The sequence below is a fragment of the Natator depressus genome, chromosome 15 (genome assembly GCF_965152275.1).
Source record: "Natator depressus isolate rNatDep1 chromosome 15, rNatDep2.hap1, whole genome shotgun sequence".
NCBI lineage: Eukaryota > Metazoa > Chordata > Testudines > Cheloniidae > Natator > Natator depressus.
Window position 1 is genome coordinate 10,103,922 of NC_134248.1, and position 24,824 is coordinate 10,128,745.

The 24,824-nt window shown below is 40.5% G+C and overlaps 1 protein-coding gene across 3 annotated transcripts in view; it reads left to right on the forward strand.

Annotated features, from left to right (window-relative positions):
* Positions 1-24,824, forward strand: part of CCDC60 (coiled-coil domain containing 60) — a 123,811-nt gene that overhangs the window by 80,993 nt on the left and 17,994 nt on the right. The window contains exons 4-8 of one of the 3 annotated variants that reach the window (XM_074972783.1): positions 7,897-8,076; positions 15,819-15,941; positions 18,042-18,146; positions 20,273-20,363; positions 22,545-22,800. In XM_074972783.1, the coding sequence (XP_074828884.1) occupies positions 7,897-8,076; positions 15,819-15,941; positions 18,042-18,146; positions 20,273-20,363; positions 22,545-22,800 (755 nt within the window). The remainder of the gene's footprint in view (positions 1-7,896; positions 8,077-15,818; positions 15,942-18,041; positions 18,147-20,272; positions 20,364-22,544; positions 22,801-24,824) is intronic. The other 2 variants (XM_074972784.1, XM_074972785.1) reach the window with 2 other exon arrangements.

Genomic DNA, 24,824 nt, shown 5'->3' on the forward strand with positions numbered 1-24,824 from the left:
ATGATCAAGAGAAACAAATTAATGGATTCCTTCAGTTTTGTCTGAGCCATTCCTGTGCAAAGAAATGCATCAGGTATCTTTAATCCTGGAGGCAGAAGCTTGACTCAGCAATGCTTTTATGGTGCTGCGTTACAATTAACTGATGACCCAGAGACCATAAAGGATTTAAAGAGTAATTTAATAAGCGTGGAGTAGTACTTAGTACTGAAAATATGCTTGCAATCAATTTGCTGTATACACAGTATGCTACTAGGTCATTCTTTTGTGCATGTGGTTGACCTTTATCTATAATAATTTATGCCTTTCAAGAAAAGTGAAGAATACTATTGCAAATCATTAGCACTCAAGAAACTCTTTTAATTTTCATGCTGACAAAGGTATTAACTTACCAAAAATAATACACATCCTTTTGTCTGAAAGACAGTTGAAAATCTGTGTTGTGACTACAGTTGACTGAAGCTCAATTACTGTAATAAATGTATTTCAAATTTCATCTCAATTGCAATTGCATTTTAATGAATGATTCTCACCTACTTATCAATTTGGCAGCCAGGCTAAATTTATTAAGTTGTTGTATAAACAGAGCATTCTGATGCTAGCATTTAAATGCAGAGATATTTACTGTGCCATTGCTGAAATATACTGTAAATCTGCATTATATGAATATATGTCAATTACCTGTATATTCCAAGTTAGGATGTATTTCATTTTTTCTCCACACCAAAAGTCCATAGACTTCAAATTCTTTCTTGACCTTCTCTGGAATTGTGAATTTGTTGTTTAAATCTGGCACATTATAGCTTATACATACCTTTGCTGTGTTTTTTCACTAACCTGATTTATTTCTTTGTTACTACTTGGAAATTGGATAAAATTAATTAAGTGGAGTAGTTATTTGTAGAGAACTCCATTTTGAAAGTCACATACAATTCTGAAGCACTTAGAGGAGAGGAAAGTGATCAGGAACAGTCAGACTATTCACCAAGGGCAAGTCATGCCTGACTAATCTAATTGCCTTCTATGATGAGATAACTGGCTCTGTGGATGAGGGAAAAGCAGTGGACATGTTGTTCCTTGACTTTAGCAAAGCTTTTGACATGGTCTCCCACAGTATTCTTGCCAGTAAGTTAAAGAAGTATGGGCTGGATGAATGGACGATAAGGTGGATAGAAAGCTGGCTAGATTGTCAGGCTCAATGGGTAGTGATCAATGGCTCCATGTCTAATTGGCAGCTGGTATCAAGTGGAGTGCCCCAAGGGTCGGTCCTCAGGCCAGTTTTGTTCAATATCTTCATTAATGATCTGGAGGATGGTGTGGATTGCACCCTCAGCAAGTTTGCAGATTACACTAAATTGGGAGGAGAGGTAGATACGCTGGAGGGTAGGGATAGGATACAGAGGGCCCTAGACAAATTAGAGGATTGGGCCAAAAGAAATCTGATGAGGTTCAACAAAGACAAGTGCAGAGTCCTGCACTTAGGACGGAAGAATCCCATGCACCGCTACAGATTAGGGACCGAGTGGCTTGGCAGCAGTTCTGCAGACAAGGACCTAGGGGTTACAGTGGACGAGAAGCTGGATAGGAGTCAACAGTGTGCCCTTGTTGCCAAGAAGGCCAATGGCATTTTGGGATGTATAAGTAAGGGCACTGCCAGCAGATCGAGGGACGTGATCGTTCCCCTCTATTCGACATTGGTGAGGCCTCATCTGGAGAACTGTGTCCAGTTTTGGGCCCCACACTACAAAAAGGATGTGGAAAAATTGGAAAGCATCCAGCAAAAATGATTAGGGGACTGGAACACATGACTTATGAGGAGAGGCTGAGGGAACTGGGGATGTTTAGTCTGCGGAAGAGAAGAATGAGGGGGGATTTGATAGCTGCTTTCAACTACCTGAAAGGGGGTTCCAAAGAGGATGGCTCTAGACTGTTCTCAGTGGTAGCAGATGACAGAACGAGGAGTAATGGTCCCAAGTTGTAGTGCGGGAGGTTTAGGTTGGATATTAGGAAAAACTTTTTCACTAGGAGGGTGGTGAAGCACTGGAATGGGTTACCTAGGGAGGTGGTAGAATCTCCTTCCTTAGAAGTTTTTAAGGTCAGGCTTGAAAAAGTCCTGACTGGGATGATTTAGTTGGGGATTGGTCCTGCTTTGAGCAGGGGGTTGGACTAGATGACCTCCTGAGGTCCCTTCCAACCCTGATATTCTATGATTCTATGATTCTAAGTGTTTGTTCACCGTTGGTTGTAGCCACATGTTCCTGTAGGCTTGCCAAGCAGATGACTGATTTTAGCATACAAAATTTAAAAAGCCCTTTAAGTCAGTTAAATCTTACAAAATTGTACTTAACCCATACTACTTCTATATTTCTTTCCCCAATATTGCTGATTATTGAAGCAGTTTGTGTGTAAAAGACATTTTCTGTTTTATCATTTTCTTTTTTTTCACTCATTAGCTTTGATTCATTTTACAATCTTACTCTTTAGTGTTTATGGCATCATAATCAATGCTTCTACAAGTGGAAGCTGCAGTATGAAAGAAGGAAAAACATCTTTTTTATCTTGATAATCAGTAATAATGACAGGAAAAATCACATGAGAATGAAGCAAGAGTTTGCTATGTTGTTAAAAAAAGAAATGAAATGTGTCAAGAGAGATCTCCTATGTGAAAACCTTGAAGAACAATTAGCTAGCCTGACTTTATTCCAGAATCCTTGTGAACTTATAAAGCACACGGCATCTCTCAAGAAGGCCATGGCTTTCTGAAAGCAGTGCTTTTACTTTGTTCCTGAGCCAGTACAGAAAGGTCTAGCAGAGAGATTACCTTCTGTCAGAACAAGAGAGGTGGAGTGACTGGCGTTTGCAATTGCTGGGCTCAAAGAATGGCAAATGGTTACCCTCCACAAGTAATTTGTCATAAACGCAGGCAGACAGGCAGGGAGGGAGGGAGCTATTCACCTTGAGAACTAGTGAACTAAATACTTGCTGTTTGCTACCTATATAACCTTTGGGAACTTTAAGGCATCTCTAATAAAAAAAAGGGTTTGGTTCCTTCTCAGTAAAATGAACCAGGCCCAGCTTCAGTATAGATCTGTGTTAAAAGATTAGGTACTGCCTAACAACACTTAGTCCAAAACTCAGAAACACGTTCATTTAGATGGATATGTTCTGTGCCAGGGTATGAACCATCATGTCTGACTTGGATCAGCTGCTACGTTCTAAAGGCTGCAGAGTAACCTATTATGCTATGCCATATCTGTTTCACTGCCATGGTGCGCTTTCTGTTTTCGGTCCCTGCTATCATCCTACAGGGAGTGCATTATGGATTCTTCTTTTTTCTCTTTACTGTAATGCCCTTCCCTGTTGTCTCCAAGTCACTGACAGACTTCACTGACAGCTTTCCTGTAGCTGACAATGAAGCTCAGTGGCAACAAGTGGAATTTAGCAGCTAACAGGTGGCTTCAGGGCAATACCTGTCAGCTTGTGACAATCAAGCTAAGGTAGAAAGTGGCATGGTGGCCAAAAAGATACTATAAACTATAGTTAACCAAGAGGTTATTTAACCAGAGGAGAGAGCAATGCCAGGATGAGCTCAACATATTTAACTAATGTTGTACAGAGTGTTAGATACCAGGAATGACCTAATGGGACTGAAGAATCTTTCCATTCTTTATGTTTAGTGATATTTCTTCATCATCATGGTGCAGAAGAAAATATTTAAATTTGCTGATACTCAGTACTTTTCGATTACCCTGTATAATTAGAGTATATGGAATATGCAACCTTCTGTTGACACTTATGTCCTTGAACTATAGCTAAGCCAATCATCAGCATCAAACTGTAGCATCTCACCTGCATTCAAAGTATACTGACCAACACATCCAGTTTTGCGGAGAAGCTCCTGTTTTAGAACAGATCCCTATTTTGAGAGTTATTAGTTCCTCCACTATTTCTTAAACCAGATTGCCACTGTATGCACCTAAAGCACCTGATTGCCCACTCTCTTTATGCCAGTGTAATTCTATTGACTTCAAAGAAAATCACCCTCAGTGGAAAATCAGGCTCAGAAAGTTCAGTGTAAGCTGGGACATCAAAGAAGAAGACTTCCAAACCAGCTGCCCTCTCCAGTTCAGGTTACCCGTGTACTTGAGGAAAATGGATTATGCTGTTGGTGGGAGCTGAAAAATACATATTAGTAGGCTGTGGAACTCATTGCCACAAGATATCATTGAGGTCAAAAACTTAGCAAGATTCAGAGATTGGACATGCGTATGGATAACAAGAATATACAAAATAATAATAGTAAATAATAAAATAAAGTTTTGGAAAGGATATAAAACCTCATCCTTCAGAGCTTAAACTAATCTCTATTGGGGAGGAGACTTCCCCAATGTGCAGGTTATCCCATAACTGTGTACTACAGGGTTCCTTGCAGTGAAGCACATAGGACTGGCCACTGTCAGAGCCCATATACGGGACTAGATTGACCATGTATCTGATCCAGTAAGACAATTCCTATGTTCCTATGAAATGAAGGAGAGAGAATTCTTCAACTCTCCGTTGTTTATATTACTAGAGCCTCTGGGTGCTGATGTTTGAAGAGGTCTCTGTCTATGTTGTACCATGTGATTCATGGCCTTTACCCTCTCCTACAGTGTGGGTATATTCTACATTGTATCCTGGCTAGCTCTGGGGCTTGACAACAACAACAAAATGATATTTGCTATTTTCAGGTTGTGGTTTATAAACTCACATTTCTCACCTGAAAGTATAAAGTTAAATACAGTCTCTAAAGCTTACTTTGTGAGTTTTGAGTAGCTGTTTCCAGGGAAGTTGTTGCAATAGGTCTGTCAAGCTAATTATTATTATCTTTCTTTCTACAATTTCTGCAGTCTCTCTGAAATGTCCTTTACTTCCTAGTAGGGCTGTCGATTAATTGCAGTTAACTCACACGATTAACTAAAAAAAATGAATTGCGATTAAAAAAATGAATTGCGATTCATCACATTTTTAATAACACTGTTAAACTATAGAATACCAATTGAAATTTATTAAATATTTGTGGATGTTTTTCTACATTTCCAAATATATTGATTTCAATTACAACACAGAATACAAAGTGTACACTGCTCACTTTATATTATTTTTATTACAAATATTTGCACTGTAAACATGATAAACAAAAGAAACAGTATTTTTCAATTCGCCTCATACAAATACTGTAGTGCAACCTCTTCACTGTGAAACTTCAACTTACAAATGTAGGATTTTTTGTTACATAACTGCACTCAAAACCAAAACAATGCAAAACTTTAGAGCCTACAAGTCCACTCAGGGTTGCTTCTCGTTCAGCCAATCCTTAAGACAAACAAGTTTGTTTACATTTACAGAAGATAATGCTGCCCACTTCTTATTTAAAATGTCACCAGAAAGTGAGAACAGGCATTCGCATGGGACTTTTGTAACCGGCGTTGCAAGGTATTTACATGCCAGATATGCTAAACATTTGTATGCCCCTTCATGCTTTGGCCACCATTCTAGACGATGTGCTTCCATGCTGATGACGCTCGTTAAAAAAATAATGTGTTAATTAAATTTGTGACTGAACTCCGAGGGGGAGAATTGTACCTCTCCGGCTCTATTTTACCTGCATTCTGCCATATATTTCATATAATAGCAGTCTCGGATGATGACTCAGCACATGTTGTTCATTTTAAGAACACTTTCGCTGCAGATTTGACAAAACATTAAGAAGGTACCAATGTGAAATTTCTAAAGATAGCTACAGCACTCAACCGAAGATTTAAGAATCTGAAGTGCCTTCCAAAATCTGAGCGGGATGAGGTGTGGAGCTTGCTTTCTGAAGTCTTAAAAGAACAATACTCCACTGCAGAAACTACAGAACCCAAACCACCAAAAAAGAAAATCAACCTTCTGCTGGTGGCATCTGACTCAGATAACGAAAATGAACATTCGTTGATCTGCACTGCTTTGAATTGTTATCAAGCAGAACCCGTCATCAGCATGGATGCATGTCGTCTGGAATGGTGGTTGAAGCATGAAGGGACATATGAATCTTTATGCATTTGGCACATAAATATCTTGCAACACTGGCTACAATAGTGCCATGAAAACACCTGTTCTCACTGTCAGGTGACATTGTGAATGTAGCGGGGTGGTCACGCACTCCTGCCTTAAAAGGCTTAAAACAGCCCAGGAAGAGGGCTGTGGCAGGGAAGGAAAAGCAGGGCTGATTGGGGGAAGCAGCCTCAGCTGGGAGCCATGCCCCAATCCGGCCACGGCTTGCTTAATGAGGGCCCAGGTGGCCCTTATAAGAGGGCTGGGGCCAGAAGCCAAAGCGAGAGTCTCTTCTAGCTGTTGAGAGAGATGGGCCTGGCTGCTGGGGAGTGTACCAGGGTACCTGAGGTGAAGCACAGCTGGGGAAGGTCAGAGGAGCTGGGAGGCTCCAGACTGGAAAAGCCCCAGGCTGCAGGCCTGGCATACTGCCTAAGACAGGGTACTGGGGTTGCAACAGGGCAGCCCACAGGTAGGCGGAAGCAGCAGGTCCAAACCCCCCTTGCCTATGATGACTGGCTTATACAGACTGCAGTCAGCCGCAGTGAAAGGGGGCTGGATGATGACTGGCAGTAGCCCATAGGCTGAGGCAAGGTGGGGATAGAGGATGGGGGTTCCCCGGGGAGGGGAGACCCAGACCTGTGGGGTATTGCCTGGAGGGGCGGCACCCCAGGTAAAAGGGCACTGCGTCCGGGAGGGACACGGGGGCCAGCGATGGTGAGACATTGGCAGAGGGTGCTCCGGAGCTGGTAAAAAGAGCTAATTCCCAGACAACCAGCAGGAGGTGCCGCTGGGTGAGTCTGCGCCCCATTACAGTGAACAAGAAATGGGCTGCATTATCTCCTGCAAATGTAAACAAACTTGTTTGTCTGAGCAATTGGCTGAACAAGAAATAGGACTGAGTGGACTTCTAGACTCTAAAGTTCTACATTGTTTTATTTTTGAATGCGGGGGGGGGGTTTGTACGTAATTCTACATTTGTAAATTCAGTTTTCATGATAAAGAGATTACACTACAGGACTTGTATTAGGTGAACTGAAAAATGCTATTTCTTTTGTTTTTTACAGTGTAAATATTTGTAATCAAAAATAAATGTAAAGTGAGCACTGTAAACTTTGCATGCTGTGTTATAAATGAAATCAATATATTTGAAAATGTAGAAAACATCCAAAAATATTTAAATAAATGGTACTCTATTATGGTTTAACAGTGCGATTAATCACGATTAATTTATTTAATTGCTTGACAGACCTACTTCCTAGATTTCACATCTTCTTGTCCAGCTGACATACAGTAAGACCAGCTTGATTTTCCTCTTTGGCCTCCTTCCCCACCTTACGCACGCATGTTTGGCGATGCTTTCATTCATGATCTGCTGAAAAAATGTTGCCTGGTTCCCTCGGGTTACCACTGAGATGCAAGATTTTAGGGCGTTGGAAAAGGCCATATTTGAACTTTCACTGCATTAAAAAAATGTCATTCATTTCAACTGACATTGTGGGCCGTCTCAGAGTTTGGTAAAAAAAATTTTAACAGTTCTCACAAAGTTTGCTACTACTGAGATATGAGAGTATCTATGCGCCTCTCTGGTGTATTTATTTCTAATTTATGGGATCGTTTTTCGAACCTTCCCATTTGACCAGTCAAATACACAAGTGTCTAGACCCTCCTCAATGCCAACATGTAACTCCTAACAATGATTAAAGGAAGGGAAATGCCCTTCAGAGAGAAGACCTAAAAACATCACTGGGTTTGCCTGGCTTCATCTATACAGTTTATGGGTTTTGATTTTCTTTTAAATTCTGCAATCCCGTGATTTATTGGCAGGCATTTGATCAGTTCAGTGAAGCAGGGTCGGGGGTATTTCCACACTCTTCAAAAAGAAACATTGGAGAGGAAGAATGCACTGAAATTAGCACAGCAAAAACAAAAGGAAAAATGGCGAACTGAATGGCAGCCACCCAGAGACTCATCAGATGAGGAAGACTCAGATGAAGAGCTAACTGAGTAAGTGGGTTTTTGGTATTTTGGGGACTTGAGAATCAAAGGTTTTGAAAGAGGCAGTTTCAGAATTAAACTCATTGTCGCTGCCATCAAAGCTGGACATTTGATTCACTGTTGGAAGATTAATCCCTCCTCATATAAGGCCTTTCTTGACTCAAATGCAGACCCCAAATTTTCAACTTAGACACTTACATTGGGGCAACAAATTCTGCATTTGAACCGTCTGATTGGCACTGATGTGCCTAAAGTGAGTAATCAGCCACCTACATGCTAACTTCAACACCAAAATACGGAACTTGGAGCCTTAACATAGATGCCTGAGGTGGAATAGTCCCTCTCATATGAAACAGAAACTTGACGTGCTTTAAAATTTAGTTAATAGAGTGGAAACTTGATTCATGAATGTGGAGCAAAAATGCTTGAGAAACAGTACAAAAAGAGGAAGAGGCCTGGAGAGGAGGAGGGCTGGTGGGTGGAGGGAAATCTTCAGAGCCAGCTGTGGAGAGCTGGCTGTGTGAGGAGAAGACATTGGTGCACAGGAGGTCTACAGTGCTTAGCTCTCTAAATTGTCCCACCTAAGAGTTGTTCCTGCCATGCCACAAAAGAGGAACATGGGGCTTAGGGCCAGATTTGTACAGGTATTTAGACCTCTAAAGATGCATGTAGGTGCTTAGTGGAATTTTCAGTAGTACCTAGATTGAAATCCATAGGAATGAGGTACCCAGGCACTTGTGAAAATCCCACTAGGTTCCTATCTCCATCTTTGGGGGCTAAATATCTATAACACTCTGGCCCTAAAGCATTAAGAACACGTTGGGATGGCACACAAAACACAGTGGCCTATTTGTGTTCATTTGGTAGTGTCTTTCTCTCCTCCTCACACTCCCCACTCTGTTTAGTTTCATGCAATCCCAAACTTCCCATTACATTGCTGCTGGTAGCTGAGATTGTCGTTAGTAATAATTATGCTTTGTCCACTGAGATTTGCTAACCACTGGACTATTCTTCCTCTCAGAATCTGTTTTGTTTATTCAGTAATACTCTATTTGTTTTTAATAATCATTTCTAGCTATGCAGGAGTTGAACAGATGAAGTGTTGAATTTTAAGCCTGCATCCAAACAATTCGATTTTTACTTTTCTGCCATGCTCTCTTTTCCACCCACTCCCACTCTCTCTGTGTAGGTTCTGTTTGGTCTGGACTTCAATATTCTCTAACTAGACAGGCTACGCTGAAGTTTTGTGTTGTCAAATACTGTGTATATATTCCTGCTTCTCTTTGGGCCTAAGAATTACAAACATCTCAAAAGATGCTGGAGACTGCAGTCTCCAAGTGGAGACGGGTCATGCAGGAAGGGTGAATGGAAGGGAGCTAGCTGGAAGCAGCAGCAAATCTCAGTGGGGGCTTAGGATGTTGGAGACCTGGGTGAAAGTGCTTGCTTCACCGCAGACTCCCTGTGTGACCTTGGGCAAGTCATTTAGGGCCAGATTTGTTAACATCTTTTAAAAATATTGTTGTCAGTGTAGCTTATTTTGCTCTCTGAACCAGTAAAAGCTATACTGGCAATAGCTCCTTTTTGCTGTTACCAACTGCATCTAGACTAGGGCTTTTGCCCTTATAGAACTGTTGCACACACAAAAATCACACCCCTCATGTAGATCTGGCCAAGGGAGTAAGGTTGGTATCAGTGACTACTTAGTTGCTCAGCGTTTTACTTATCGTTCCCTCCAACTGATTTTAAAAAGATCTTTTAAATTCTGGCATCTAATCTCTAAAAAAGCAAAATCTTTAGACTTGGGTGGACCAAATGCAGAATTAGGGTTGAGGTCCCTGATTCTCCTAATTGGAAATTTGGTTACTGAGCTGCCCTCTTCCAGTATGTGTAGGATGGGATAAGAATGCACACTGAAACTAATGAAAGAAATGCACTCTGTTGGCAGGCCTTTGTTTATATATGCAAACTGTCCAATGTAATTTATGCAGAGGCAGGATCCCTGCTAGCAGGTGTTAGTTTCATCCTTGTCATGTTATTCATGTTTGCTTAGATGCCGTGGCAGGCAGTTAAAAAGCTGTTTTCAGTCTATGTGGGGAAAATAGGGATTGTTATCTGTTATTTCACTCCTGGCTGTAGCAGTGCTGAATTTAAAAACTGGGAACTCAGGGGAGGTAAGAAGGATGTAAAGCAGTTTAAAGACTGCTTTGGAGGGGATCTCCTAGGTTCTTTTCAACAGATAAATTCTAGCGTCAGCCTTCTTCATAAGGATTTTTATATACAACTTAAAATACAGCATTTTACTATAGCTTCTACTGAGGATAATGAAAATCTCAGCTGAAGCTATTGAATGTTTTGCATTTTTTCATGACTTGATTATCTTGCACTTTGGAGAAACACACTATTGCTCAAGCAAACCTTAAAACAGAAGATTTTAAGTTATAACAACAAAAAAGGTCTATAAAAAGCCATCATGAAGTTCCAAAATTTTTCTTAATTACTTTACCTCCTTGATCCTTTTCATTAACAAATCAAAAGATGATTTTGCTAGCTGTGGGCACGATGAACTCTGCCTGTGGTAGGAAAATCTAAGTTGTGTTCTTTCTGCCTCTGACCTAATCAGAAATGAATGTTCTGCAATCAGAATTTATTGGACAGTTTTATGACTGGTATGCGAAGAAGAGCAGTATCTAGCACTCTTGCATAGTTATCTTGATTTTATAGTTCAAAGAGGAGTAAATAAATCTTTTTCCCTCAAGTAAGACTCGAAGACAAACAGGGGCAGATATTTTAGGCCTAATTCTCCACTTCATTACCTCAGTTTTATGCCAGAGTATCTCCATTGAAGCCAATGGAGATGCACCAGTATAAAAACAGTGTAAGAAGTGTAGAATCATGGCCACTGAGTTAAGAAGGCACCTTTTGTATAGTCCCTCTTCTCACCATGGGACTGGGCGTGTTTGTATCGGCTTAAATGGGTTATGGATGAGCAGCCAAAACCATTCTTTCAGCATCTCTCTGACTGTTGACAATGGACTGATGCTTTTACATTTAATTTTGTGAGGCTTCTGACTATAATAAATACAATCCACTACAGTGGTTTATTTTACACAGATTGTGCGCCTTTGCCAGTAGAGGCTAATAAAGATGTTCTTTTCAAGTGTCTTAAATGGTGACAGACTCATCACTTTGTAGCAGTATTTATCTGAGTGTCCTGTGGTAACAGAGATCTGGAAAGCTGTAAGTAAGATTCAAATTAACCTGATTCCTACAGTACCTGTGTATAGGGGGATCTGCATATAAGATAAATTAACGGTCACTATCCAATTTAGGAATGACCAGAGATATGTTAGTAAATAGGAAATAGTAGATATTTAATTGCTGGAATTCTCAGCTCCCAAGAAGTTCTGTCATAAAGTCACATCAGCAAGGACCTAATAGAGCACCTAATTTCCCTGTCAATGCAGGAATGTTTCATATATTTCTCCAGTGTAATGCTTAAGTTACCACTTGGGGGTAGTTTAGTTGAAATCATATATATGGTAAATATAGTTACATTATTGTGTGGTTTGAGAAATAGTTCAGATTTTTGGAACCCTAAAATATGTACTTGACACAAAAGCTTAGTTCTGATAAACTATTTGTTTATATATGTTGTGACAGGGTCGGGCCAGATGGCTACAGAAGAGTAATAGAAGGCAGATATATTAGTCCCAGGTTAAATAGGTCCCTTTTCCCTGGGTAAGGTAACATGAATAATTAGAAACCTGCCGCCAATGCCATCTCAGAAATCAGTAGAGAGAGGAGAAACACCCTTCCTCTTATTGGTTCGGCATGCAGGACTTATGAGTAACTCCGAAATGTGGAGGGTTGTAACAGTTTCAGTGCTGGCAGTCGGACTTTCTTTAGGGCTCATAGAGAAGAAGAAAGAAAATCTGATTTGGGGAAGCATGAAAATGTGCTGTTTTGCACAATGGAACCTCTGAGTTACACAACCATGTTCACTTTGGGTCAGCGTAAATGTCTAATGTAGAATGTAACTTTGACTGCTTTGGGTGAAAAAGAGTCTGCTTCCAAAGATGTGATGTCAGACAGACTGTACCTATAAATGTGACTGCAAGACTCTTCAGTTGTGACAGCCCGAGGTAAATCCCATTAGACTGCAGCCTTGATCCCTTCTGTAGTATCAAACATATTAGGCAGAGCTGAATAGCCACACATTTCTTCATTTCTGAATTAGCTAAAGAACACTGAGATATCTGATAGTTCATTTAGTGTAACAGTGGATGCCTAGGCAGTATATGAGTCACTTAACTCAATGTTGAGATGAATGTTGCCATGCTAATGTTGTATCTGCTATCACAGTTGCTTTGCTTTAGGAAAATTGTAGCAGTGGAATGCCAGGAGCACATCTTTTTTCTTTTGGTTCCAGCTACACACATCTTATAATTAGCAGCAGGGGGCTCACTCTAAAGTTCTGTTCCATATTCATAAAGAGAACCTTTTTCCAGAAGGGTATTCAGTCATCTAAGAGGACTCTGTTCTCCAAATTCTGCATATACTTTTAAGAATTCTGACTCTGACCTTACCTGCCAGCTATTCTGATGTGGGCACTATCATTTCAGATTTACATCAATTTATCATATTACTGGTTACAGTATACACTGTTGTCTGTTCATTGTAGACCCACTATAAGTTTTTGCATAGCCATGTCCTTGGAGTGTTCTGCTAAGTAGCACCCATGAAAAAGCAAACTGATATCACAGCCTTATGCACTTGATATTTTTCCCTCCTCCTGCTCTTCACTTTTTGTTCTGTTCCACTATCACTCAGTTATTTAATGCAGTGATGAATGCCAGAAAACCTGCCTCATTTCATAGAATCATAGAATATCAGGGTTGGAAGGGACCTCAGGAGGTCATCTAGTCCAACCCCCTGCTCAAAGCAGGACCAATCCCCAATTTTTGCCCCAGATCCCAAATGGCCCCCTCAAGGATTGAACTCACAACCCTGGGTTTAGCAGGCCAATGCTCAAACCACTGAGCTATCCCTCCCCCCGACATTTATTCATGTCTTCATAACTCTTCCTCTGCTGCACACACGCTTCTTCACACAGTCTTATTAACTGTCAGTTTTAAAAGCTTGCTTCACCCGCCCCCCGTCTAACAAGGCAGACAAGCTTTGACAATTCATGTGGGATACAGAGGTTTTTGTTTTATTTTTCATGGTGTATCATTGGAACACTATATAAGACGTTGTGTCGTCTTGTCCCAGGATGATGATAATCTACCCAAGAAATTTCCATCCAGGGGGAACTACCTCCTATTTCAGCCAAGTCCATTGCCTCGCTATCTTTGGAAACCCCATTTTTGTGCTAGAAATTACACCAGGTATGCAGATATAGTCAAATCCACCAGCTCGCAATTCAGAGCCAGCCAGCAGCGTCATGCCCTGATACAGAAGCCCTACAGAGTAAATTGTGAAAATAAAATTACTTATGGCAACTCCAACTTCCTAACAAGTGACAGTGCATAAACCAAAGGTTTCACTCAGCTTCACATACTGTGCTTATTACCTTGTGTATGAGGCCTTCCAGTGACATACTAAGCTATGTGATTGACATTTGTCACCTAGCATTCCTTCTCCATTCCTCTCCACTTCCCGGGAAAAAACTTGTGTGTGGATTTTGTTGTTGGTATGAAGTGCTGTGTGCTTTTACTTGTGAAGGTACAGTTGAAGAACTGCACTTGGAATGGAGAGTGGCATAATTTGAGGTGATTCTTACTGTTTGTCTACACAAACTGTTCATGGCAAGCTACTGTGTGATCCCCCCTCCCCCCACCCCGTACTAGCTTGACATCGTCTAACTATCTGTGTGGATCCTGGTGATGCACGTAACAGTTTGTTAATGTGCTTTGATCTAGTCTTTTTTGAAATGGGACTGGATCAAAGTATATTAACAAGTAGTTGGTGTGCATCAACAGGGTCTATGTGGACAGTTAGTCCGCAGCAAGCTAGTGATGGGGAGATTGACACCCCAGCTTGCCACAAACTAAATGTTCATGTAGACATACCCTTAGTTCCTGTGGGAATGAATTCTGCAATCTTGGACTGGCCCTGAACAAAATTCTGTTTCCTGCATTAATGAACTTTATAATAGATAATTCTACTGTGCCATGGAAGCAGAGATGATGATAGCGGTCTTGAGCCCAGAATGAGAAGCAATCTTTTAAGTATTCTGAGATCAGATCATTACGACCCTTGAAGATGAGGATTTGGAACTTGAATTTGTCATGCTGTTGTATGGGGAATCAATGTAGTGAGTAGAGGAAAGTTTTGATGTGCTTGCAGAAACCCATATCACTGCAGTCATGCTTGCCACATTCTGTACTAATTAGTTTCTTTAGAAAAAAGAAAAGGAGGACTTGTGGCACCTTAGAGACTAACAAATTTATTTGAGCATAAGCTTTCGTGAGCTACAGCTCACTTCATCGGATGCATTCAGTGGAAAATGCAGTGGGGAGATTTATATACACAGAGAACATGAAACAATGGGTGTTACCATACACACTGTAATGAGAGTGTTTCTTTAGGTCTCAAGCTTTCATACCCAGATTACATTGTTACATTGTTATAGTCTAGCCAGAAGGCAATGAAGACCAAACTGGGCCATGGTTAACAAAGACGTGACAAAGAATCCTATCCAACTAGAGATGGTAAAAGGAGTTTCTGGTGGATGCTGCTCTGTGCAAGTTCAGTCTCAGGGAGGAGTCCAGGAGGAATTTCAAACTTAACTTGTGTGGGTATGCATCTTCAGTCAGTGGAGACTGTACCATAACTGCAAACTCCTCAGTGTTTTTTTCTGCTAACCAACAAAACCTCCATTTTGCTAGGATTCAGATTCCAAAGACTTCTCTTCAGCTGTGAGCTGGTATTGCTCAAGCACTGGGTGAGATGGCTAACAGTAACTTTGTATGTTGTAAGGGATAGATAGATATATGAACCATATGCATACTGTTGACATGTGAGCCGAGCCTGCAACATCCACCAGTTTTACTGGGCCTGTTTCTCCACCATCTAGCTCCTTGTGTAGCTATTTATTTACACTTGTGCAAAATGGGTGTAAAATGCTATTATTCTGGTTTAGTAGTATTTTGTACCCACTTTGCACAATTGTAAATGGATACCACTCACTTTTTTTGTTACATCCATCTACACAAGAGCCAAATTTTCAAATGAGTGCCAGTTTGATCTCTAGTGGTTTTATCCACACAGTAAATTTGACATGAAAAATTGTGTGCAGAATTTATAGGCAACTTTTGAAACTTTAGCCCTTAGTTTCACTGAGAGAACCTTATCAGAAGCCAACATGCTAGTAAGGGGTCTGATTCTCTACTCCATTACGCTGCTTTTATATCTGTGCAAATTCCACTGAAGTCAATGGAGTTACACCTGCCTAAAACTAGCATAATGGAAGGTAGAATCAGATTCACAAATTCTTTTCTCTACAATATGGTCAAGAAAATTCTTATAATCCCAGATGGCCCACAGAATATTAATTCACCGTAAATGCCTAATTCAGAATTCAGTAGTAGCAATCAAAGTTCTGGCAGATCAGAACAGACAATGCTACTTTAAAAAAAAGGGAAGAGGAAGGATGGGCATGGGTAATGTAAATAAGGCTAGGCAGTCACAATTGTTCCCTATACATTGTATCTTCCACTTCTAATGTTTATCCTTGTCCCCTCCCTTAGTTTCTTTTTAACAGAAGGTCCCCTGCTGAGGAAGAAAGCAAAGAAGAAAAAGAAGGCTATCATACAGCCTTTCATCCCTGTCTACAACAGTCTTTTGGTTCCACAGCCACCTGCATCACATGCGTATGTTCTAAGGCAAATCTAAGATGCACCCATCTTGCCAGTATGTAAGAGGGATGCAAAGTAAAATGAGACCCAGAGTGCTAATGCCTCAAGCCACTGGCTGCCTGATGGTCCGTAAACCCTAGAATTTTGGAAATATGTGGCTCATAAAATAGACAAAATTTTTAACTACAACAGGGCCAAATTCTATCCGCAGATGAATTCATGAGACTCCCATTGACTTTTATTGAAAGTCCTGCATACACATCAAAAGCAGTATTTGTCTCACAGGCCCTGATCCCACAAACCCCTACTGTTTGGTGTGGTGAAGATTTCAAGATTAGGTTAATTTTTAAAAAAATCTTTTCAAATTCAAAAGTTTAGATTGCCTAACTAAAAATTGTTTCATGTAAGAAAGAGCATGGGTATGTACTACGTGTGTATGTGTATGCTTCTTTGAATTCACAATGTCTGAGAAAGCATACTCACATGTTGTTGGGTGTTGAATGCCCACAACTGCCATTAAAATCAATAGAAACTGAAAACACTAAGCACTTCACAGGATCAGCCTCATACAAAGGTTTCATACCCAGAAACCATGGTGCGTTCAGGAATCAGGGTTGCACATCAATCTTCTACAGAAGTTCAGAGTAGTCTAGAATGCAAAGGAGACATTGAGAAATTTGATATGCCACAATTGTTTTGTACCCACACGTAAGGAGCAACTTTTGCCTTCAGATACTGAAACTCACGTCCCATTGACTTCTATGGGAGCTGTGCATACATAGGAGATTTTTTTTTTCACTAGCTAGCAGTCAGATTTTTGTAATACCTGTTAAATACCTCCAGGTTAATTGCTGTCCACCATACAGCTCTCATCAGAACAACATCCAGTCCCTTACACTTTCTGCTGCCAAACCTTTTCCCATACCACCAACTCACTTATTATTAATCATGTTTATGATAATGGTGCCTAGCGGCCAGCCAAGAACAGGGCCCATTATACTGGGTGCTGTACAACCACCATACAAAAGACAGTCCCTGCCCCAAAGAGCTTACTTACTGAATAGACAAGACAGAGCACTGGGGAAAGGGATAGAACTAGAGGTGGCTGGAGAACAATACAGGTCTGCAACAATTTTCAAGGTTTTACATTTGTTTTTGTTCCACACTGGAACAAAATCAAACCATATCAGATGTTGCATCCCGCTTCATGGGTATATGGAGGAAATTGTGATAGCATGGGAGCATGGAGTAGGCACATAAGATTGAAGATTTCAATAAAGTTTGGGTACTATCCTGAACTTGTGCATGTATATGTCCAGAAAACCTTCAAACTCTATGAGATTTGACCACCACTAATAATAATGGCCATCATAGATCCACACTCACACTTACCTTCCTCCACTCCGTTAGCTGGGTTTCTCCTTTGGGGGCTCAGTCATAAGGAACTGACAGTTTGATGTTGTTAGAGAGACAAGGTGGGTGAGGTAATATCTTTTATTGGACAAACCTCTGATGGTGAGAAAGACAAGGTTCCGAGTTACACTGAGCTCTTCTTCAGGTCTGGGAAAGGTACTCTCAACATCACAGCTAAATGCAAGGTGGTCCAATAAAAGATATTACTCCACCCATCTTGTCTCTCTAATATCCTGGGACTGACACAGCTACAAGTACACCGCATAGTTTGTGGTTGTCAGTCACAATATTTACGTGCACTCTAGGATTACGCATTGCTCTCACTCAAGCAAGTGCAAACGGTGTCTGGAAACTCTGAGTAAGGATTCCTGATTGAGTGAATAGAAAGGCACAAAAACCTAGGAATGTGGCTCTGTGTAAGATATTGCCTTCACAAAACGCAACTGTATAATTTACCCTTTCCCACCAACAGATGTGGAAGAATCACCCAGGGTATACTGGCTAACTGACATGAAGTTGTTTACGGAAGGCATGATCCAAGATATGTTGTTAACCTATTCTGTGTTTATCCCCAAGATTATTGTTGTCAGTCATTTAGTTCCTGACTGTTTGCCAGGGTATCCCCTGCGTGTAATGATCTAACTGTTCCTTCTGTCCCCTTTGCAGTACAGCACTTGTTTTTTTTTCTCTTCATTTTCACAGTGAACCCCTCTTTCGACAGCTTTGTGCTCTACACTGGCTCTTGGAGGCTTTGACTCTCGAACCCAACTGTTCCTTAAAACCTGTGTTAACCTGCTGGAATCCAAAGTACATGCACGCTGCATAATATTCTTTGATGGGATGAGGTTTTGTTTTTTTCTCTTGCAAACATTGGTTTTCCTCTCCCTTTGCTTTTAAGTAAAAATTATTTGAATAACATGTGATTACTAATTCTGGGCCTTATTGTGTTATCAAATTTTGCACAGAACTCCCCTTTGGAATCAGTAAGTTCTGTGGACAAATCAGCAGCATAGCATGGCCCTCTGTTAGGATATGCTGTAGCATTAGCAGAAATGATCTTGAGCTTTTGAAGCCAAATTTGGTTTAAAAAAAATTATGCAAGTTAAATGTATTTACTAAGATCCTGGTTCTGCAGTCTGCCTTGCATGGCTGTCCCAGTGAAATCAACTGGAATTTTCTCTCCAGTGTGATTGCAGTTCAGAGCCTGTATCAAGTGATATTTTGCTAGCTATTTTTATTTCATCACTTAGATATGGCTCTGGGCTGCTTTAAAAGATAAGTTACTTCAGAATATTTTGTATCTTTGCTGTTTCACTTGTGTAATTAGTAGTAAATACTGTTTTAAATTTTTCAACATTTTCAGCCAATAGATATAGTAATATTGAAAATAAAATATTTAAAGTATTCAGGAAGTTTTCTTAATTGTATATCCAGATATCAGATGGAACCATAAAGCAATGAATGAAATTATTTTCTCTGATCCTCAGGGCAGAGCTCTTCAAGGCTGTTCTGGTTTCTCTCCCTATATGCCCAGAAATCCAATTGACACAAATAGAAGCTTTGCCTATATACAACAGAGAGAGCAGAATAGTCTTGGAGAGAATTCACCAGGTGTACTGAAGATGAAAACTTAGTCCAGTGTGTATTGTGTGTGAAATGTTTGCCCCCCTCTACATATGTGCACCAGGCACTAGTGTCACACTAGTTTCACAAATATTTTCTCATAGCAGAGAAATTTAGACTCGGGACTTCTGGGTTCAATTCCAGGCTCATCAGGGGAATGTGCTCTAGTGATTTTTGCACTCTTCTGACCCCAGTCTCTCAACCCCACCTCAAGCCTCTCTCCTGCTCCTATACACTCCTCAACTGCTCCTGCCCCATTCTGCTCCTACCCTAGCCCTTCATCCCCGTCCTCTGCCTCTTCCCTCTCCCCTCTGCATTCAAGTCAGACGACTTCCTCTATCTCTTCCTTGCAGCCTGGGTGCCAGTACAGGGAACATTGAGAGCACAGGAGAGACGGGCCCTGTGTTTTCCGTTCTGGTTCCCCATACCACAGCAGCCCCTAGCAGAGCAATTACAGGAAAAGTCCTGCTCAGCCATTACAGCCCCAATCTCAGTGCAGACAGATTCTTCAGCATATTTAGCTGTCACACTAATGAGTCTCTACTAATGACATGGGAACTGAGATCTTTTTCAAAGTCTTTTAACTTGACCAAATTTGGGAGAATTGTCATGCAGATAGCAAAAGGCACATCCTTGGCTCCAGGGCACCTCCCCCTGCCAAATTTCAGTACCTTGCTCCAAAGAATGGAGATAGAACTTGTCAATTAAACATCTGGAAGAATTTTTTAACATGGTCAAAACAATGCATTTTCCCTAATCTTGTTCTTGGAAATGGCTGAAGTATTTTAAATGAAACTTTAAAAACAAAATTCAGTCTGAGGCAGGCACTTGGCATGGCAAAGCTCAGGCCAAATGGATAGAAGTTGTAAGCAACTGAAAACAGGATCTTTATCATGAAAAGATCAGGCATTTTCAAGTATAATCAGCACTCCCAGCTCCATCTGTAATAGGCCAAATCTGCAGTTACATCCATGCAGCTACACGACCCAGACCAAATTCTTCAGTGCCTTACACTCTCTGGAAATGGGAATGCATAGAAATATCTGAGAGCAGAATTTGGCCTAATGCATGTATGGTATGTTTGTGATACATAATAGCTAAGCTTTCTGAACATTTCTCTTCACCTGTGACTATAATTCACTCGCCACTATAACACTAGTGAGTTATCCCTCTCCTCCTTACAAGTGAAGATAAATGTCATAGCAGAGATTGGCCATCATTTATTCTCTATTTATTGCATTTCTAAAAAGAACTTGTAATAAAAGCAAGATTCTTGAAATGGAAAACTCATTAAATTGTTTTTCACTTAGGGACCCTGGTGGCAATAAAAGTACATTTAAAAAAATCAATAAGGACAAGGCAGCAAGGTATAGATGGGAGCACTTTATCATGGATACAAAGGTAACTTCATTGCTAATTTCTACTTTACGAGCTAGTCCAACTTTCCAAATATTTGTTTTCTCTGTTTTGTTCCCTCATGTAACTCCCTGATTTGATCTTTGTGCTTGAAACCTGTGACTGCATGACACACGTTCCAAAATTCTCTGGATTTTGATAAAAAATAATGTTTGACGACAGATTACAGAAAGAGCAATAGTTAGCCAGGTATAGGAGTGTATCTGTGGCTTTGGCTGAATAGTAACTAGTGATGTTGCTGGAGGGAAATGTACTACTAAAAATATGAGAGTCCCTGAAAATATTGGCATCTTGCCCCTTTGTTTGTTAATTAGAGACGCAATCCTACTTACCTTACTCACACAAGTAGGCTACTGTAAGCCATGTGAGTAAGAATTACGCAATTTAGCAAAAGAAAAGGAGTACTTGTGGCACCTTAGAGACTAGCAAATTTATTTGAGCATAAGCTTTCGAGTGAGCTGTAGCTCATGAAAGCTTATGCTCAAATAAATTTGTTAGTCTCTAAGGTGCCACAAGTCCTCCTTTTCTTTTTGCGAATACAGATTAACACGGCTGCTACTCTGAAACCTGCAATTTAGCAGGATCCAGTTCCAGTTTGCTTGCTAGCTTGTAAGTGCCCCATCCTGACAAACTCCAACAGTTAGTTTGGGGTTTTTTTACTTAATTAAAAGGTAAAAATTTAAATCAGAAAACAAAGTCCAAGTGCTGAGGGCAGCGCAAGAAACAGAAATCATGTATGGCATCTAGAGAAAAGGAAAGGGGAGGAGAAAATAAGGCCATTCAGATGAAAGGCTTTTTAAACTATTGAAAATTTAAATCTTTAACTGAGGAGAAGTGACATTATTGAAGGCAACAGCAGGTGTACTACAGAAAATGTTGTGGAGAACTTTGATGCTCTTCTGCAGAGAGAGTCCATGTTTCTGAAGAAGTGACAGGTGTTCTCTCTCCCTCTTTATTATTTATTTACTATTACTACCACTACTATTACTGCTAAAGGCATTTGCGGGAAAACAAAGGCAGCATAGTGCCCAGGGATTAGACCAGGAGATCTAATAGGATTATGACTTTGCTTGAGGAATCAGTAGCAAGAGTTGCTGAACTCCTAAAAAGACAAAGATCATGTTTCATCATAAAAACAGCCATACTGGGCCAGACCAATGGTCCTTCTAGCCCAGTATCCTATCTTCCAACAGTGGCCAATGCCAGATGCTTCACAGTGAATGAAAAGAACAGACAATCATCAAGTGATCCATCCTCTGTCGTCCACTCCCAGCTTCTGGCAATCATAGAGTAGGGGCACTCAAAATGTGGGGTCCTCAATGAACTGATCTAGTGCTTTTATGAACCCTGTTATATTTTTAGGCTTCACAACATCCCCTGGCAAATATCCTTTGTAATAATAAAAAAGAGAGGAGAGAGAGGAATCAGCAAATCGTACAATATTCTCAGAACTGTTTCTAAATAGGATGTTTTCCAGATTCCCATGTGGGATTAGGTTAGGGCCCAAATCAACAAGAATCAAGGAATCCAACGTGATTGCTGATGTTGACATTCCTTTCTGTCCTCATGTTGCTGTGGCTTTTTTTTTCTTGCAGCCTAAATTAGACAGAAGTTTCTCTGTTGTCATTTACGTTAATATTATTTAAATGTAGGTTTTCATATTTGATATGAAATCTTTTATTGAGATATGGATTCCTCCAGGGTATTTGCAATGTGATACATTCTGTTTTGATTATCAAGCGTGCAGACTTCAGTCTGCTGAGGTTTCATATTTCTGACACAGGAAATTGATTTCCAGGGTGTGGGAGAGGTGGAGGCTTGAACATTTATCACTGCAGCTTTGACCTTTTTCTCCCTGGAGGTGAAAAAGTTGAGGATTTCTTTATTAGCAAACCTCTATGAAGCTGCAATGCTACTTGTTTGCAAAGTATACTGGTCCACTTGGCACTAATGCCAGAGCCAGAGAAAGATGTAGGGAAGAACCCAAAATGAAAGAGACTCCCAATTTAGCAGTTTGGCCAACCTGTTGAATTCACTGCAGAAAATCTGCGGAGCCCAAAAAGCCCAGAGGAATACAGTATTGGCATTAGATATGGAAATACAGTGCACCATCCCTGTTAAACGTTGTTATAAAAATTCCCCTCCTTTATTTTCCTTCTGGGTAAGAAATCCTGCCAGAAAGCACCACGTAGTCAACTTAGCAGGAAGACAAACAAGAAAACATCTATAAGCGGCTCTCGGTTTAGTGGTCTGTCATCTCCCTATAGTCGAACTCCTCTGGGCAGCATAAGTTCCCTAGTCCCCAGCTCGGAAGACAATACCAATGTGAATACAGCTCCCATTGATGTTACCAAGGAATATGAAGACTGTGAGTCAGTACAGAGCAGACAAACCAGAGAGGATGAAGAGCCTGTTTCCCACTGTAAGTTGCCTTTACTTGACTGCACAGTAACAAATATATTTGCTTCCTGAGTTGCCAAGAAGATCTTTATCTTAAAGATACTTCTGGCTGTAGTAGGTTGTATGACTTTGAGCAGGTCACTTAACCTCTCCATTCTTCCTTTTCTCTATCTGCAAAATGGGGCCAATAAAGCACAATCACAGGCAAGTATTAAGAGGCTTATTTAATTAATGTTTGTAAAGTGTTTTGGCATCCTTGGACAGATGACACTACAAAAGTGCATAGTATTATTATATCGACCAGCACATACTGCTTTTCCCATTACTAAGTTTCTTATTTGCAGTGAAAACTACAATCACTGGACATGAAGAAAATCCTCACATTTTATTTGGCTTGTGCAAAGGGCTTCACAAAGTGGAATGTCCTTTTCATCTTTCCTGTCTGCTTTAAAGACAGAGGTAATCTATTCTAAAAAACCTTTATGGATAAAGGACTGCATTAGCTTCATGTACCAGCAGGTGGGTCAGTAAGGTGTCATTTCACTTGAGCAATGTTGCCTGATGGGCAGAGAGGACTGAGGCATCTTCCTTGAAAATCATCAAAACTACTTTGCAGTTTCATATGATAATACACATTGTATTTGTCTGTATCAGTGCAGCCTTCAGCCACAGCATGCTGTGAGCTGCATTATATGGTAAGCCTAACTCCTGCTTATGTCCATTGATGTGCCGTATGCACTGTCTATCCAGGTGCTTTTTTGTGTGCTGATATACTATAGGAGAAAACTATTTACCAGTAATTCAGTTTGTTTTATTAATCTACATATTCCTCCTGCCGCTTCATTTTTGAAGATTAATATTATTGGAGGAATTGGGTTTGATTTGCTAGATCATCATGCCCAGTTCTCAGTTGAGGTCAACACTATGTACCAGTAGGTTTGGACATCCCAATACTAAGTTCTAATACATCAAGAAAACCTGATTCACAGCATCAAAAGTTGAATCCTCCCAGTTGTGTTATAAGGAAAAAAGTACTTTGTCCAAAGTGATCAGGAGAGCAGAGTGTGGCTCAGAAGATCGTGGTACGACTTCTTTTCAGTAGCCCTTACTGTGATGAAACAATTTGAAACCATTATGAACAAATTGCTATGGATTTGCCATTGTTCAGCCAATCAAGTTATTAAGATGGCATACAATCCACAACTCTGCAGTTTTCAACAGAAGATGTCTCACAAAAGTAGAACAACTTCTGTAACAACCAGCTGACCCACTGTAATTCCATATGGGGCAGTGGAACTACACAGATATTTATTTAATTTGGGACTGTTTACTAATGTACATGTTACTCGTGTATTAATATTATTTATTTGTATTACTGTGGCATCTAGAGGCCCAAAACAAGACGGGGCCCCTTTGTGGTTGGTGCTGTACAAACCCATAATATGAGACAGTCCATACCCCACAGGATAAGGCAGACAAAGGCTGGGTGGGGAAACACGGGCACTGAGAGATGAAGTGGCTTTCCCAACAGATCAGTGGCAGAAATGAAAATAGAACCCAGGTATCCTGACTCCAAGGCCAGAACTCTGCCCACTGGACTACACTGCTTCTTAGAGGAAGCAAAATAAATTGAACACACTGTTTTGTGAATTATAGGCAACACCCGATGTACTCTGGGTCAAAATAATGCTAATCTCTGCAGCACTCAGGTATTGTGTTCAGAGGCAAAAAGGAAATTCTGCATCTGCTTTAAGACATTTTTTAAATGATTTTGTTTTTTACCAAATGAGCTCTGCAGATGAATAATGCAATCCTTACTGTTCTTGGTGTTAATGATTCTGACATTGCATGCAGTTTACTTTATGCTCCTGGGGGCAGGACGTAGACTTTTTACCCAAGGAAGGTATGAGAGAGAGCGTTGGTTTTTCACACTCCGGACGCAATTGAGGCTTTTGACAATGAGGAAGAGCTGCATCTTCACTTTCCCTCTCTCTTATGACCAACAGTGGAAATGATAGGAAGATTCTGGGGACTTTAATCTCCTAG